The sequence below is a fragment of the Brugia malayi genome, assembly GCF_000002995.4.
Source record: "Brugia malayi strain FR3 genome assembly, contig: Bm_v4_Chr1_scaffold_001, whole genome shotgun sequence".
NCBI classification, from domain to species: Eukaryota; Metazoa; Nematoda; class Chromadorea; order Rhabditida; family Onchocercidae; genus Brugia; species Brugia malayi.
In genome coordinates this window covers 907483-926048 of record NW_025062475.1, presented here as the reverse complement: position 1 = coordinate 926048, position 18566 = coordinate 907483, and the positions used below count along the sequence as shown (strand labels likewise).

Genomic DNA, 18566 nt, shown 5'->3' with positions numbered 1-18566 from the left:
TAATAAAAAAAAAAAAAAGGAGAGGAAGAAGGAAGAGAAAGAAGTAAAAACGATGAGTTTGGGGTAGTATAGTTCGATCACATTTACCCCCTCAAAAAGAGCTTTTCCTCTTTTTTTTTTTTTTTTTTTTTTTTTTTTTCGCGATATAACCAAGAAGGAAGAACATTTATCCGATGATATTATTATTATATGAAATGATCTGCGATTACCCACCAACTTGACGCCACCCCACTACTACTACTACTACTACTACTCATTTATCCTTTCCTTACATATTTACTTTTTACTTGTAATAGTATCATTCTTGTTATTATCATTTTTATCTTCTTTTTACTTTTATCAATTTTTGATAAAATTGATATTTTAGCAATTAATTTATTATAGCTAATTTATTTTAAATGATAAAATTAGTAAATTTGATTTTATTTTTGTTTTTTTTTTTGAAATATAATAAATAAAATTGTCGTAATATTTTAGTATTTCAACATTTTCTTCTATTTTTTTTCCTAATAACTTACTACGATACTTTTTTCCTAATAACTTACTACGATAATAACTTACTACGATGTATGTATGCATGTATGTATGTGTGTGTATGTGCATGTATGTGTATGTATGTGTGTTTATGTATGTATGTGTGTGTGTGTGTATGTGTGTATGCATATATATATATTCATTGTTATATTTAAATTTGTAATCCATTTTTTTTTCCTAATAACTTACTACGATACCGTGTGTATGTGTATATGTATGCGTGTGTATGTATGTATGTGTGTATGTATGTGTGTGTATGTATGTATGTATGTGTGTATGTATGTATATATATATTCATTTTTATACTTAAATTTGTAATATTGGAATTTTAGTAATGTTAAATATTTCAAAAAAATGAAATATATTGGAATGTTTTCTTTAATTCTTTTTTTTTTTAAAAAAAAAAAAATTTCTTTTGCCACATTTTTATTATTATCATAGATTTAATTTCATTTCTTCCATCTGTTGCTTTTCTTTTTTTGTTTTTTGTTTTAAATTTGGAAGCAAAATTTTTTGAACAAATATCTACAAATTAGAATTTTTTTTTTTTTTAGGAAATAGCTAACAAAATTTATTTTATTTTAAGAATAAAATAAAAAAATTTCAAGAGTAGTTGAGGAAATGAATGATTGGAAGATGGGTATTGAAATTTCAAAAATGAAATTATTGTAATTTTAGCAATTATCATTTTAGTAAGTAAAAATGTAAAAAAAAAAAGGGTGTAATTAAATGTAAATAGATAAAGCATATAATTATAAATTCAAATTCAATAATTATTGAATTTGAATTTATTATCAATTATCGAAATAAGATAAAAAGCGGAAAAAGTAAGCGCAAATGTGAGCTAACTGATTAGAGAATTAGTTTGATTGATTTACACCATTGATTAGTTATTTTGTTTGAAAAATTTTTCTGCTTTTAAAAAAAAAAAAATGTAAATTTTATGATAATGGCTTTGAGAAAAAGAGAAATTTTTTGTTGAATTAATGTGAAAATGAAGGAGAGAGAGAGAGAGAGAGGGAGGGAAAGAGAAGAAAAGATGATAATGATGTGATTATGTGTTTGGTTGATATTATTATTAGTATTTTCAAAATGATGGAATGAATTTTTGTAGAAGTAAAATAATTATAAACATTTTCCTTTATTTGTTGCTCATTTTTTTTTTTAAAAAAAAAAAATATAAGATAAAGCTATTTTCTTTATCAAAAAAAAAAAATTTTTTTTCTTAAATAACTAACTTTCAAAAATTATTTGCAATGAAATTGATAAAAGAATTAAAACTAAATTAAATTAATTAGTAACGAAGGAAAAATAAATAAGTTTATTTTTTGAAAAGATTAAAGCAATTTTTTTTTTTTCAAACTAAAATAACTATTCAAGTTATATTTGTTGGTAAATTACAAAATATTGTATCTTTTCTCACTTCAAATATCAAATTCGTTAATTTTGCTCAACGAATATTAGTTTGTTAATTATTAAATGTTTACTAATATTTATTTAATTTTTAATTTTAAAAATTTTTTGAAACTTACACATTGAATTTCAAAAGCTATTTCTCTCTTTCTTCCTTTTTTTTTTTTTGATTTTTAAAATGGTCTTTTTGAAATAAATATATGACTGCTGCTACTAAATTAATTTATTGTTGAAATGCAAAATGTTTACTTAGATTGTTTTGAAGCTTTGTTGTTGTTGTTGTTGTTGTTGTTGTTGTTTAATTACCTATTCGATTGATACTTTTTAGCAGATAATATTAAATTAAACATTTGAAAATTTATTCCACTAGCAATAATATCAAAGGAAAAATATTATACTAATATTACTTATAAAATTAGCACAAATAGCAGGGCAAACTTATTTTGCTCTCAATGATCTACCCGTGGGTAACTCTTAGTATCTGTCACCTGCGCCTGAATAACTCTCAATATCTTTCCATTGCTATTTATTATAATCATTGTCATTTGTCATAATTAATTATGATTTCCAACATTAATTCTAATAAATAATTTTCAATTTAAAATTTATGCATTCAAAAAAAAATCGAATTAATTAGTTTATTAATTTTAAATGTAAAATGTTGAAAATAACAATTATAGAATATTTATTGAATATTTCTATTTCTAAAGAAAATTTTGTAAAAATAAAATTTCTATTTTTTTCTGAATTCTCGAGAATTTCAACTAAATTTTGCTTTCTTTTTTTTTTGAGAAAAACACACTTTCGTTAAGAAAAAACGAATTAACAACACACATACACACACATACATAGACATACACATACACAGACATACACATACACACATCTGGTGCAAATTTGATAATTACAAGAGTGAATGTGTAAGTATATATCTGTCTGTCACCGTCTACCTCTGTATGTGTATGTGTGTGTATGTGCACTTTTTCTCCAGCCTCTCTCACTTTCCCAGTGTATCTCCATAAAATACCCGACAAATTTGCTATTCTCGAATAGGAATAGATGAGAGAGAAAGAGGGAAAAAGATGTAAAAATGGGTAAAGTCTACTATCACAGCCACCTACCCACCCATCACCACCTACCTACCCATCACCACTTACCCACCCATCATCACTACCCACTAACACTAACCATCTGAAATTTCTCTCCCTCTCTCTCCCGGGAATACGGTATTCCAAAATTCATTGAAAAATTTGTATTTTAAATTTTGCTAAATAATTATCACATAAGATGCCATTCATTTACAGTATCACATTACTATTATTTATTATTATTATTAAAATTAATAAAATTTATTTTAGCTATTTTTTGTTATATGAAGAAAAAAAAAAAAAAGAGAAATAATTTTTATTTTAAATTTGAATAATTTTAAATAAAAAAAACAAAAACGATAAATGTAAGAAATTTCTCGAAATATCTGAATTTTAGGAAAAAAAAATATGAAATTTTTTTTGTTATGAAAAAGGAAGGAAAAAAAAAATTAATGATTCCTTTTAATTTAATTTAATTTATGCAAATAGATATTTGATGAAATATGAATTAATAAATTTGAAATATGAATTATGTTAATAATATTGAGAATAATTTAGGAATTATTATGCAATATTTCAATTTAAGTTTAACTTACGATCTAATATCAGTAAAATAATAATTTCATATTTGAATTTGTTCCCAAACGCATATGAATTTGAATACTTGAAAATAATTAAATATTTTTTCTTTTTTTCATTTGTTACATTCGAATATTATTACTAAGATTTTTATTTATAGAATGAAATGAAATGAAATTATTGTAAAATTTATAATTTTATTTATTAATTGTGGCGATTTTTTTTTTTTTAATTGTACAAAATTATAAACTTTATTTTCTCTTTTTTTTTTTTTTTTTTTTAGATTATTCAGGATAAAAAAAACACAATCAAATCAAATAAATACTGGATCGGTTTACTTTACATTCCGGACAACTACCAATGACTTCCGGACAATTACCAATAACTTCACCTTTTACATTCCCATCATCAGTATCATCAATTCCTACAGAACGATTCAAATTTTTCATTCCACCTTCCTATATTTTTCCGCCACCATTTCCGCCTCATTATTTTAGCAGCGCATTTTTTAGACCAATTCAATTTCCACATTTCAATACTTTAAATGATCGTAAGTTATTCATTTTCATTTTTATTTCTCTCTCTCTCTCTCTCTTTTTTCCCTCCTTCTTTCTGTAAATTAAATTTCTTTAAAATACAATATCAAATGTAAAATATTTGCAATAATTTGTCTGAAATACATTTATGCAATACATTAAGTTATTAATTTTTTTTTTTTTTTTTAATTTTCAAATATAAAAAATTATTATTTATAATAATTTTGATTTGAAATTATTTTCTTCTAACATTTTTTTAAAATTTGAATAGTAAAAAAAAATCTTTAATGATTAAAATATATGTTGATTATTTATACTGTTTTTGATTTTAAACACTTCAACTTATATTATCATATCGATTTAATTAACTTAAAATGAATTAAAGAAAAATTAAAAAAATTTTTTTTTTAGAAAAAAGGAGATATAATTTAGCCTTAAAAAAAAAAAAAAAAAAAAATGAAACTTTTACAATAACTTTGGTAAAAAATTAATTTCTTCTTTTTTTTTTTTTCTTTTTATATTTTGAATTTAAAATATTAGATGTAGTGATAATAAAATAAATGTAAATGATAAAATAATGATAGATTAGAATACTTATTTATTTTTTTTTTATTATTACTATTAAATAACAGAGGAAATAATAACTAGAAAATCTTACCAGGGATATATGTCAAGTGGTTTGTTAAGTACTACTGTATAGTATTTACTCTACTAATCAACATGGATTAGATCAATCATTACTAAAAAAAAAAAACTATCTGAATTTATATTAATCGCCAGAATTAACAAATATCCATCAAATTATTACAACATTGTAATATTATTTATTATTAATATTTAGGGATATTAACTTTATAGCATAAATAATATATCTTACGTGAAATTTATACGCTAAAATTTATACGTAATTAAAATAATAATATAAATTTTATATGTTATAATTTAATTAAGGCAAGAATATAAACTTTAATGGTATATAATATATAAATGTAATAAGTAATAATAATAATAATATAAATATTTATTTTACTAATACTTGTATTTACTCAACTAATCAACATGGATTAGATCAATGATTACTAAAAATACGTTATAATTTAATTAAGGTAATAATATAAATTTTATATGTTATAATTTAAGTAATAATATAAAGCATTACATTAGGATTTTTTGTTACTATTTATTTTATTCATATATACATATAATTATGCTTTAAAACTCTTCAAACTCTAAAAATCTCTTTTAAAAACTCATTTATTTTATTCAGTATTAAATAAAATCATTATATTATAATATTAGTATAATTATATAATAGAAAAAAGAGACGAACATTATTTTTATAAATATAATCGAAATTAATTATTATACAAGTTTTCTCTTTTTTATGAGTGAAATTTATATAATTACATTTGTATATTAATAAATTAAATGTATGTATTGTAGAAAATATAAGCGAAAATGATTTATGAATAATTATTTCATACATTAATTCACAATAAATAAATAAATAAATAAATAACAATGATAATTTTTAATTTATCATTATTATTGTTATTATTATAACTATAAGTAATAGTTAAATATTATTTAAAAATAATTATTTTAATTTAAAATTGATCAAATTTGCAGCTTTCAAATGTTTGAGACCAACGTTGCAGTGTCCATCATGCAAAAATATTTATTTAAATCCGACTGATTTAATGATTCATATGGCATGGCATCGACAACAAGTGCAACTGCAGCTGCAATCAGTTGCATGCAGTAGTAGTAGTAATACATCGTTTATCACAAATGCTAATTTCAATGCAACTAGTAATAGTAGTAGTAGCAGCAGTGGCAATTGTATTACTATTAGAAGTAATACCAAAAATAATGCTACAAATCGATCAAAAATAACCGGATCCGGTTCAGCTAGTGCCAGAAACGGTAATTCAACACGATCATCACATGTCAACACTTGCAAATGTTCCGTATGTGGTAAAACATTCACAAGACATTGGCTTCTTCAGGGACATATGCGAACACATAGTAAATTTTTGAATTTAATTTTTTACATACTCAAAAAGAAAAAGCAAAATTAATCATTTAAATTAATTATTTGAATAATTTTTTTTTTTTTAAAAGAATTTTTTCAAACGTTTGTTTTATTGTAAATAAATTAAATATTATATTTAGATTTGAAATAAAAAGATTATAACTATCACTTAAATTTCTAACTTTTTTGTTTTTTTTTTTTAAAAAAATTTAAATTAAATTAACAAATTTAAAGATTGGTAGAATGTTTTTTTTTTTTTTTTTTAAATAATTTTTTAGCTGGTGAAAAACCATTTCAATGTCCCATATGTACTAAAGCATTTGCTGACAAAAGTAACTTACGCGCTCATGTCCAAACACATAGTGGTAAGTAGTACTCTTCTAGTATTTCATTTTTATGCAAATTTATTTTAGCAATTTTTTATTTTTATTTTTGTAAATAATATTTTTGTTTAAATTTCTAACAACTTTTACTTTAACAAATAATAATTATAATTAATTTGTATTAGAAATCATTTTTTAATTTCTAAAGTTAATATCTGTTTAAAGTTACACTTTAAAATTTTATTTTTATTGTTGTAATATTTTTTTTTTGCATTATATTGCTACAGTAGTATTTAGTGAGATAATAAAAAGTATTAATTGCAGGAAGGTTTACTCATTGATTATTTTCTGACAATAAATATGAAACAAAAAAAAAAAAAAAAAGAATAAAATTTTTTATGAGAATTAAATTTGATAAAATATTTTAATTGTTCTAATTTTAATAGTGTAATTTTTAAAAATAATTAAACTTAACAAATGATATATTTCAATAATTTTATCAAATTAATACATTATATTGTTTTGTAATTTAAAAATTTTATAATATTTATTGTCAATTTTTTTTTTTTTTTTAACACTTAATTATTATTTTATATTTTAATTCTAGTTTTATATTTTAATTTTAGGTATCAAACCGTATGTTTGTCAACGTTGTGGGAAACGTTTTGCGTTAAAAAGTTACTTATCAAAACATGAAGAATCAACATGTATACGATCTATTATTAAACCAAGGAAAAATTCCTAGTCTTACTGTAAATTATTATTATTATTATTATTTCTCTTCTTTCTCTTTTTTTTTTTTTCTTTCTTAATTTTTTTTTTTTTTTTTTTTTGGTTAATTTTTTAATTGTTAAATTATAAAGTTAATGTAAGATAAATGTTAATTTTAATTAAATCTTTAGCGTTGTAAATGTTCCATATGGATTGTATACAATATGTAAGTTACGAATAAGTTTTACTTGTTTCACGTGTAAATTTTCTCTAGTCCATTTGAGCTACGTGTAAATTGATTATCAATTTAGGTTGTGATATTTGCCGGAATTAAGTTTTAATTATGTAAACATATATAACTTATACGGCTTTTATTCCTACCTTTTTTTTTTTTTTTCTTTTTCTATGTACAAAGTAGAACTGTTTTTATCAAATAAGCATATTAAGTAAGTAAGTAAGTAAAATTTTGAGTATTTAAAAATTTTGATTCAATATTTTTGACTTCTTTTGGTTTTTTATTATTAGCTGTTTAATTGGACTGAGATTATTATTCTTTCCTTTTTTTCTTTTTCTTTATTAAAAAAAAATTATCGTTTAAATAGTTATTAGTTTAAAAACAAGAAAAAAAAAATCTTTATCATAATCATTTTCACTGATAATAATGAACCGGATAGTACTTTTTTAAATTCTTCTTTCTTTTCCTGATATGTCTTTCCGGAAATGATTGAAATGGCTTATTCATTTGATTAATATTCAAAAAAAAAAAAAAAAAAAAAAAAAGGAAGGGGAGTAGAAATGAAAATAATTTCGATAATTAGTCATTTCTTTCTTTTTGCATCGAAATATTTCGTAGCCATCCACAAAATCAGTGTCACATTTGTACCGGTATTTGTTCAGTAATAATAATAATAATAATGCCTTGAATTTGAATAAATTTTTGTTCATTTAAATATTTGTTTACAAATTTGTCATTATAATTAACTAATTAATTAATTAAATGAATTTAATTTTGATAAGAATAAGATAACAACAAGAAAAAAGGTTCAATATGCAAATTTGATCTAATGATCGCAAATGTCACCAATCATTAAAATCAAATTTGATCGGATGATCATAGATGATAGAATCATAAGGAAAAATGTTCGATCAATCATTGATGTTACGTTATATCGATCTATCAGAAATTTTAAATCCAGTTTGATGGAGCCAAAAAAAAAAAAAAAGTCGAATAATCTTAGGATAATTTCAGAATGGTCTTAGTTGATTTATAGATTAATTAAATAATTAATTAATGAACTTATTCGTTGACATGAAATTTTAAAAGATAACAGATGCATTTTAAGTTTAATTAACCCAAAATTATTTGATTAAATTTAAAACAAATTTTAGCAAAAATAAATTTACAAAAATGGAACGATCATCTTTTAATTGATTTATTTGTGTTTGTGTCAAATAAAAGAAAATTGCAAATGTATATTAGTTAATGAAATATAAAATTGAAATTTACAAAATATTTCTATTAAGTTTCTTTTTTTTTTTTCCAAAAATTTTTTATTATCAAAAATGCAACAATCTTTTTTTTTTTTTTTTAACAAAATGATTTTTTCTTTTTTGAAAAAAATTATAATACACAAACATTCAAAATGAATCAAAACAAAAAAAAAAAAAAAAAAAACAAATATATTGTAAAGAATACAATTTAAATTTGCATATAACATTTCACTAATTAATTCAATAAAATAAAAAAAAAAGCATTCATTAATTAAATGAGGTAGAATTTGAAATGACTTAATTCAAATAATTCTATAAAAATGAGTGAAATAATTTCCACATAACAAATAATGACAATTAATTATTCAATAGCATTTTATCCTTTCAATTTTTTAAAGCAACAAATATTTTTTTTTTTTTTTTTTTTAATTTTAGCAAATCAAAGAATAAATGTTAAAATTTGAGAAAAGAAAAAATCTAAAAATATGTAAGAGTTTTTATTTTTTTTTTTTTATTTTTTATTAAAACATATATTTATTGCTTCAGTTAGTTGCTTTTTTCAACCGAAATAAAAAATTTAAATTTAAAAAATTTTGTAGTATTAAAATTTTATTACAATAAACGATTTTCTTTTTTTTTTTTTTTGGTTTTTTTTTTTTTTTTTTTTTCTTGGCTTTGTTTATATTTAAAGTTATGATATTTGATAATAGTAAGGACATCCGGTAAACCTTTGATATGGTAAATAATATGTCAAAGATGGAATGCTAACATCGGTGGAAATTAATAAAGCATGTTCGATCACTTGAAAATGAAGATTAGAAAATTGAATTGGTAAGCCTAATTGTGGCATTGTTAATGGAATACCATTTGCTAATTTTTTATTTATTGCCTGAAAAAAAAAAAAAAAATTGATTAAATTTAAATTTTATGAATTAATTTTTTTCTCTCTTTTTTTTTTTTCTATTTCAAATGTATGTATACGCAAATAACAAATTAATTATAATACAATAAATTTTTGATATAAAAATTTTGTGGTTATTGAGAAAAAAAAGAAAAAAATTAATAATAACAAAGTTTTATAACAATTATACCAAATATTTTATAATATAATAAAAATTATTCGTTTTTTTTTTTTTTTTAAATTAATTTTATTGATAAATATATAAAAATTATAACATAGAGCAAAATTAAATGAATTAAAATGGAATAAACAAAAATAAAAAAATAAAATGTATTAGATTTTTTTTTTTTTTTTGTTTTGTTTTCTGTGGAAAACAAAATTTTTCTTGTAAGAAAATATTTATATAAAAAAGTTACCCATTTTGCAAAAAAAAAAAATTGTAAAATTCTTACCCTAGTAAGAATTCCTCGGGCTAAATCAGAAAGATTAGTGAATGCTTCAGATGGTAAGCCAAATGTTTTATCAATATCAATAAATTCCATCCGTTCAATTTGTACTTTGGCAACAATTCGATTAGCTATAAGCTGGGCCACTATTGCAGAAACAGTCCTAATTTGTAAATGGCCAACTTTTATATTGGTACCATCCAAAAAAATAAGCCCATCTATTATAAATTCAATTACAATAGTACCTGTAATATTAATAAAAATTTTTAGTTTTATTAAATAATTTTAAAATTTAATAGTTTTTTTTTTTTTTAAATTAATTGTATAATAATAAAATTATTATATCTCTTTTTTTTTATCAAATTTTGATAAATTTTCAAAAAATTAACCTTTATTAGCATTTTGAAATAGCACAGATGGTGCTCGATTTGTTTTGATTATAATATAAGTTCGTTTTCCGGGATTTCTTTCACGAATTCCGGGTGCAATATCACCTAGACATATACCAAAATTGATTAAAGTATCCATTGCTGTATGTCGTTTCTTACGATTATCTTGCGATTTCGTTTGCGAATTCGTTTCATTTGATGCTGTCTCATTTGCGAAATCCTAAATTAACTTATATAGAAATATACTTTATAAGCAAAAAAAAAAGAAAAAATTCAAATATAAGAAAGAAATAAAAATAAAACTTTAAAATTTTATAAATTTCTTTTCAAATGCTAATTTTAAGCCTTTATAAATTTTCATTTCTGCTTAATTTAAAACGATTTACCAATGGATCCTATTGCTAATTATATTTTAAATGTATTTTATTAATGAGTCAATTATTAAGTATTCAACTTTGCATCTTTAATTTATTCAACTTTACATTTTATTTATTAAATTCATAAATTTAATGGATGATTATTAGCTTTTGAATTTTATTAGCAATTAATTTACTTTTGCTCATATGATACTCTTTTATTACCAGTAATATTTTATTTGGCAATTAATTTATTAACATAACTAAATTTTCAGCTTATCAATTTCAAAATTAAAAATCCTGATTAACCCTGAAATACTGATTTAATTTTTAAATTTTTGTTGAAAAGCTATGATATCCATTGATATACTACTTTATATTTCATTTGCTAAATTCATAAATTTAATGGATGATTATTAATTTTTAAATTTTATTAATTTTTTTTTTTTTTTTTTTTGCATACCTTATTATCCTGTAATTCAAGACTTAAATCGAAATCGATATCTTCTGCTGTGCATGTTAAATTTAATAAATCACCAATAACTGGTATTTCAGGACCAATTCGAAATGCAAAAATACCTTTCCTAAAAAGATTACATTTTCATTCCTTTTTTTTATCACAAAATTATTCGTAAATTTTGTTGATAAAAAACAAAAAAAAAAAAATGAAAAGTAAATTTTTTTTATTATTATCAATAAAAGTATGTAATGTGTATCAATTTCATTTCATATCTTTTATCATAAGTATGTATGCTTATCAGTAAATTTATAATTTATATTGAAAAGGAAAAATAACAAACCTATGAAAATGATAGAGTAATGTATTGAGTGTATAATCACTGATAAGGAGATCAATCATTTGTCCACTATCTGATACAGGATATTGTAATATAGGTGGCGCAAATGGTGTACCACCACGCGCATTTGGACTAATTTCTTCAAGGAAATTTAGAGTTAAGTCAGAGTTTGTTGCTGATGAACCAAGAAAATGCGTTGCTAAAACTAAATCCGAAGCACAATTCTGAAATAATCGATTAGTAATTTACATGGTTATTGCAAATTGTAAACAAAAATTATTTTCATAAAATTTATTAACTTAACTTATTGTTATTGTTAAAATATTACTACAATAGCAAATAATTATACTCAATCTTAACTAAATTAAATCTAGAAATATTATAATTAAATTCTATCAAATTTTTTTTTTTTCAGTATCAAAAATTAAAAAAAAGAAAAGTTAACTATTTTCAAAATTGTTTTTTACTTTGTCATTTTTTTTTCGAAAATTATTTCATATATTTGAAAACAAACAAAAAAAAAAAATTTTTTTTTTTCAAATTAATAAATTTTTTGACAAGAATAAAATATACCTGAATATGATTGATAACAGTATCATAATAATATGATATTATCTCACTTTTCTCATAATCACAATTGGCACATTGTTGCCAAATATTATTGTTTACATTTATTATTCCACTCTACAATTATTGTTTTTTTCTTTCTTTTTTTTTTTAAGCAATTTTTTTTTTTCTTTTAACAAAAATAAAAAAAAAAAATTTATTAAATAAACTCATAAATTTCATTCATAATTTTTTTATAAAATTTTTAATTATTTCAATTACATTTCTTTTCATTCAATCAAAATTTCTACATCATTTCGAGTGATATTTCTCATTTCATTAATATTTCATTGTTATTAACATTGTTGTTGTTATTATTATTATTACCATTGCTAGTATTATTATTATTAATATTATTACAGCTATTATTACTATTATTATTTTTTATTATTATCATTGTTATTATTATTATTATTGTTATCACTTACATTTCTTTTCGCTCTTTGCCATCTTCTAATCTGCCAATTCTTTTGAATCTTTCGAGGAAATTTCTCAATTGTTGTTTCAGGTATCAATAATCTTTGATCTGTTACATTCGGTAATTTAATAATTTCCGGTATTGTATTATTACTACCACTCATTTCTTCTGATTTCATTAACGGTTTATTACTGCCAATTACTTTCTGATCAAAATTATCAATGTTTGATACACCAGCTGAATGGATTGCTTTTGTTTTAAGCTTTTTGTTAGCTAATGATATATTGGTGGACTGATAGCGTTTGCAAATTTCAGAATAGCACTAAAATGAAAGAAATAAATTTAATTTAAATTAATAACATTAACAGATAAAAAATTAAAAATATATTATTAAACTAAAAATATTAGGATATTTTTCATTGTTTTACTAGATTAATGATTAAATGATTGCTAGGCTAACTAGGCCATTTTCTCATATCGATCAGATACTTAACAAAAATATGCTCTTTATAGTTGAATATTATTAATATTTAGCAAAAATTTTGAAGTTTAAATTATTATACAAATGATTTGATTCTAATACGTTTAAGCTTAAATAACTTTCATGAAATTTAATAATTGAAATTTACCAAAGACAAATGAACTTTTAACAATAATTTACCTTAAATATTCTTTACTTTCATATTACTCTACCCGGAAGTAACAAAAAAAAAAAATTATTCGGGATTTAATTTGCTGTTAAAAATTCTCGAATAATTTCTCGAAATTTTTTGTATTAACAGAAAAGGAAAAAGCAAATTGCACTTACGTATTCCGGTAGCTTTTTCGGTTTATTGATCAGGAATGATGCATATGAAATCATTTGTGAAATTGGAATCCTTTGTGGCATATTAATTAGTCGAGAATTTATATGCTCATCAATCAATGGTTGTATCATATTGCAAAATTTTTCTGGCAATGCTGCATATGCTTGTGATAAAATTTTATTCTAAAAATTTCAAAACTTAAAAAAAAAAAAAAAATTATTGACATTAAAAAATAATGAAATCTTTCAAAACAATTTCTCGATTATTTATTACTATTATTTATTTATTATTAATTAGAAAGCAATTTCAATTATTAATAATAAAAAGAAGAGAAAAACTATCATTTAAAAAAAAAAATTAATAACAAATTCATACAGTCAAAAGTTTTTTTTTTTCATTAAATCAATTAATTACTAATTAAAAATCATAGAAAAATTTTCAATTGAATTATATACTAAAATTAAAAATTTTCTATTTATTATTATATATTGCAATTAATTATTATTCATTAATATAGGAAATTAATTATTTAGTAAAATAAAGTGAAAAAAATGCAACCATTTAAAAAATGATAACAAAATAATTTAAAATATTTAATTTCGTCTATGACAATTGATTAATCAATTAATTAATTAATTAATCAATCGAATTTAATCATATCCACCTCCTTTTTTTTCTTATCATTTTAATAATATAGCAAATTATTCATTAAATATTTTCTATCTTAATAATAAATTAAACAACAAAAAAGAAAATTATAAATTTAAAATTTTACAATTTTAATTTTTTACTAACAAAAAATAAAAATTTACCCGAAAATTGTTATTAATAACTTCACCAATTAATCCACCATTAACAATATGTATATTTAAATAACCAATTGTTAATGAACATTTTGTCATACGAATATATGCGGCGCTATTGTACACATTTCGTTCAATTGCTAATTGTAGTGATACTGATATCTGTAAATTATCAAATTCATTTTGCGCTTCTTTTCCATCTAATTATTAAATTTTTTTTTATTTTTTTAACTTTTGAAAAAGTTTTTTTTTTTGTAAATTAATAAATTAATTGATAAAGAAAAGTGGAAAAAAAAAAAGAAACCTGTCTAGCATCGATGCACAATGTTCCACAAAGTGGTAAAGGTAATAAAACAACAATTTGTCCACCAAGTTGTCCACTTAGACTAAAATTTTCAATCAAACAATATAATTTAATCAAAATTTTTAAAAAAAAAAAAAAAAAATAAAGAGAAAAATACAAAAAAGGAAAGTAATATTGCAAAATATTTAATATGATGCAAAAATTATTTTAGTAGTTAAATGCTCAAAAAAAAAAAAAGACAAATTTTTATCAATAATAATTTATCATTTAATTTTATAGCACAAAATTTTGATTAAATTAAAATTTGGGGAAAGAAAAATTATTTTAGAAAAATATATGAATAAATTATTTTATTTAGTTGTCGAAAAATTATGATATCATATTTGTCATCCTGCATTGAATTCTAATCTCAAATAAAATATATTGCAAAAAATTTTTTCACTTTAACTAAATAAAGAAAAAAGGTCGAAAACTTTCATGCAAATGATCCTAAAATGTTGAAAAAGTTTTGTCAAATTACTTCAAACAAATTTAATTATAAATTGAGGAATGATAAAATTTAAAAAGATAATGATTAATAAAAACTTAAATAAAAAATACTTAGATATTTTAAGCACATTGTGAAGCATAGAATAAGTAATGATAATCTTATTATTTTTTTTTTTCAAAATTTCATTTCATTTTTGTTCTATTCCTCTTAATTTTCTTTTTTATTAATTATCAAACAGTAGAATAACCTTAGGTCAAAATTTTGAATATTAAGAGCAATTTCATTATGTGAAATTGGAAATAATGCGACACGTTGAGCACACTGATAATTTGTCACCAAAATATTTGTAAGATAGGCGCATCCATTAACCTAAAAAAATATTTGTAAAATATTTTATTCTGGTAATTAATTAGTTAATTAAAAAAAAAAAGAAACATATATAAACTTATGCATTATTATTATTTGTCACCATAATGAAAGAAAAAATATTTTTAATTGAAAATTTAGAAATGGAAGAAATTAATAGTTCGAGAATGGAGCAATTAATTAATTAATTAGTTTAGGAATCTGTCCTGAATTATATATTAATGATAATCTCGTTCGCGTTATCAGTATAACTTATTCATAACATTATGATATTATTTTAACTTTATTTTAAATTTATGTCAAATTAGAAAAAAAAAAAATGAAATATTAGCATACTTCCGGTAGACATTGAGTGAATGATGGTATTCGAATATTTCGTATTTGTTGATTTAACATTTGAGCAATTATTGAACTACCATAACTGAATGCATTCCTGTTGAATCGTATTTTAAGGCCCGGATAGCCGAAATGTCCATCTGATCGTAAAAGTGGATTATAATCAATTGAATCAACTCTGCAAATATAAGAAAGAAAAATATAGAAGCAAATAGTAAACAGTAGATATATATATATATTTATTATTCATTAATTAGCTTAGATATTTTAACAAAATTAAATTATTTTTATTGGAAAATTTCTTTTTTTTTTTTTAAAAATTTTTCAAATCTGTTTTAAAAATTAAATAATTTACCTTCCTAAAGTTTCATTATTAAACATATAATTTCCACATTGTAAAAATAATGGAATTGGCCTGCCAGGTGAATTCTGTTGCTGTATGGCACTGATAATCACCGGATACGATGATAATATTGGAAGAAGTAGTGATATCTAAAATGATTATGATAAGCTGATAATTTCACCAAATATTCATATTGATTATATTTAAAATTTGCAAAATTATTCTTCCTTTAATTTCAATTAATTCAAACAATAGCTTACCAAAATGTTCATAATTCATACGTTGCTTATTGTAAATTCAACTATCAAATATTTTCCTATAAAAAATAAAAAAATAAATAAATAAAATTTAAAAGATTTCAATTTCATAGTATCAAATTTTATTCATATTTTATTTTCATACGATTTGATAAATCTATTATTATTGATAGAAATTCAATTTTTAAGCAAAATAATAAATAATATTTTAAAAAAAAAGTTCATTACAATCACAAAAAATACACACAAATCAAAAACAATAATAATAATAAACAACAAAAATTATGAAAAAAATTTTCTTAAAAAAAGTTGACACTGATAAGATGTGACAATGATGAATAGAACTGGTCATTCATGCTTGGAATACTATGTGATAATATGATAATATATATTAAATCATTTACAGTATTAATATATTAAATATTTGTTTGAAAGGAAAAAACGAAAGAAAAAAAATGTTTAGCATTAAATAAATAAATAAATAAATAATAATAATAATAATAATAATAATAATAATAATAATAATAATAATAATTACTTTAATTAAACAAACAATTTTAAATTATTGGTGAAATAATTTCAAACAAACTACTAACATCTTTAAAATTTCGTTTCATTTTACAATCATAATTAAAAAAAAAAGCAAAGTATCATAATTTTATAAACTGTGAATTAAAATTTAAATTAAAATTTTTACACAAATATGCGGTGTTAATTTGCTACGAAATTGATAATTAATTTGAAATTTTTGAGATAAAATGACATATGCAATTTTTTTTTTTTTTTTTACATCACCCCTATTAATATAAAAATTTTTTGAAAATCTAAAAATTGAAAATAAACTGAAATGTTTAATTCTTTTTAAATATTTAATCAAATATAACAAATAAAATTAGCTAATTAATTTCAAAACAATTAATTTAATTTTTCAAAAAAAAAAAAAGAAAAAAAAATTCTTTTTCTTTTTTCTTTTCATATTTTGTTAGAAATTTAATCATGAACGAAACAGTGAAAGTTTCATTTGTATTTTTAGGAACATTCAAATTCCACAATAAATAATAAATAATTGTAGCGAATCGAAATGTAAATCATTGAGCCAACAAATTGATGATCCGGAAAATGGTAAAATGAATAATTTCAACTGGTTCCAATTGATCAGGAATAATGCTGATAATAATCGGTAAACTGTAGAAATGCTAACAATAATTACCTATTTGCATAAATTATAGTTAAATTGCCTTTTTTTTTTTTTTTTCTTCTTGTTCTTCTTTAGTTTGCCATCTTTTAATATTCCAATTTGTAAATTTCTCTTTCATTCATTCTTAACTTGAAAAACAAGTTTTTCAACGTTGCAATATGGATTTGTCAACAAATGATAGCGATAAATTAATCTGATACAATTTTAAACGGATAATTTCAAGGATTTATTAACAAATAATTCGTTTATTTGTAAATTAATAAATGATAAAAATGATAATAATATTTATTTTGATAATAATGTATTAATAAATTACATCAATGAATTTTCTTCTTTTTTGAATTAGCATTTATTTTTTGTAGTATTTTGAAAGATAAAAATAAATTAGTGCAAAAATAAATTCGTCTTTTTTTTTTTAATTAAAATAAATTTTTTTATGGTATTTTTTTTTTATTGAAACATATATTACTTTCTTTTTTTTTTTTAAAACATTTACATATACATAAGTAAAATGAATTGAATAATATTGTTAATTTTGAAATTAAATAATATCTATTATATTATTAGTAATACAAAATTGATTTTTATCTTTTATTCCAAAAAAAAAAAACTTTTTCAACAATACTAAATGATTTCGATTAAATATCGATAAGAAAGAAAAAAGTAATTAATTTAAACAATCATGATTTTAGAATAGAAATGAATACTGCTCACTGCAACGGATGGACAATGATGACCCTGACATTGTTATACTATTAAATCGCAACATCATACTAAATTTGTCTAATTAAGTATTTTTAGTAATTAATTGTATTAAGTGATTAAGTATAATATACAAGTATATTCGTCTTATTAAGTATTTTAGTAATTAAGCATACTATATAAGTATAATCGTCTAATTAAGTATTTTTAGTAATTGTATTAAGTGATTAAGTATAATATATAAGTATATTCGTCTAATCAAGTATTTTAGTAATTAAGTATACTACATAAGTATAATCGTCTAATTTAGTATTTTTAGTAAGTATACTATGTAAATA

At 20.7% G+C, this 18566-nt stretch overlaps 2 protein-coding genes across 2 annotated transcripts; one reads left to right on the top strand and one right to left on the bottom strand.

Annotated features, from left to right (window-relative positions):
* Window positions 1–3974: 3974 nt before the first annotated feature.
* Window positions 3975–7253, top strand: Bma-scrt-1 (Uncharacterized protein; the record flags this gene model as incomplete). Its single annotated transcript, XM_043076148.1, has 4 exons — window positions 3975–4164; window positions 5780–6178; window positions 6464–6550; window positions 7135–7253. The coding sequence occupies 4 exons, from the start codon at window positions 3975–3977 to the stop codon at window positions 7251–7253; spliced, it is 795 nt and encodes a 264-aa protein (XP_042932082.1).
* A 2148-nt stretch (window positions 7254–9401) lies between these two features.
* On the bottom strand, window positions 9402–16343 carry Bm8003 (Uncharacterized protein; the record flags this gene model as incomplete). The annotated part of the gene is made up of 14 exons (XM_043076147.1): window positions 9402–9599; window positions 10064–10302; window positions 10447–10666; window positions 11266–11386; window positions 11603–11823; window positions 12173–12283; window positions 12634–12945; window positions 13432–13611; window positions 14242–14394; window positions 14537–14618; window positions 15274–15395; window positions 15729–15906; window positions 16084–16220; window positions 16332–16343. The coding sequence occupies 14 exons, from the start codon at window positions 16341–16343 to the stop codon at window positions 9402–9404; spliced, it is 2286 nt and encodes a 761-aa protein (XP_042932081.1).
* Between the last annotated feature and the right edge of the window lie 2223 nt (window positions 16344–18566).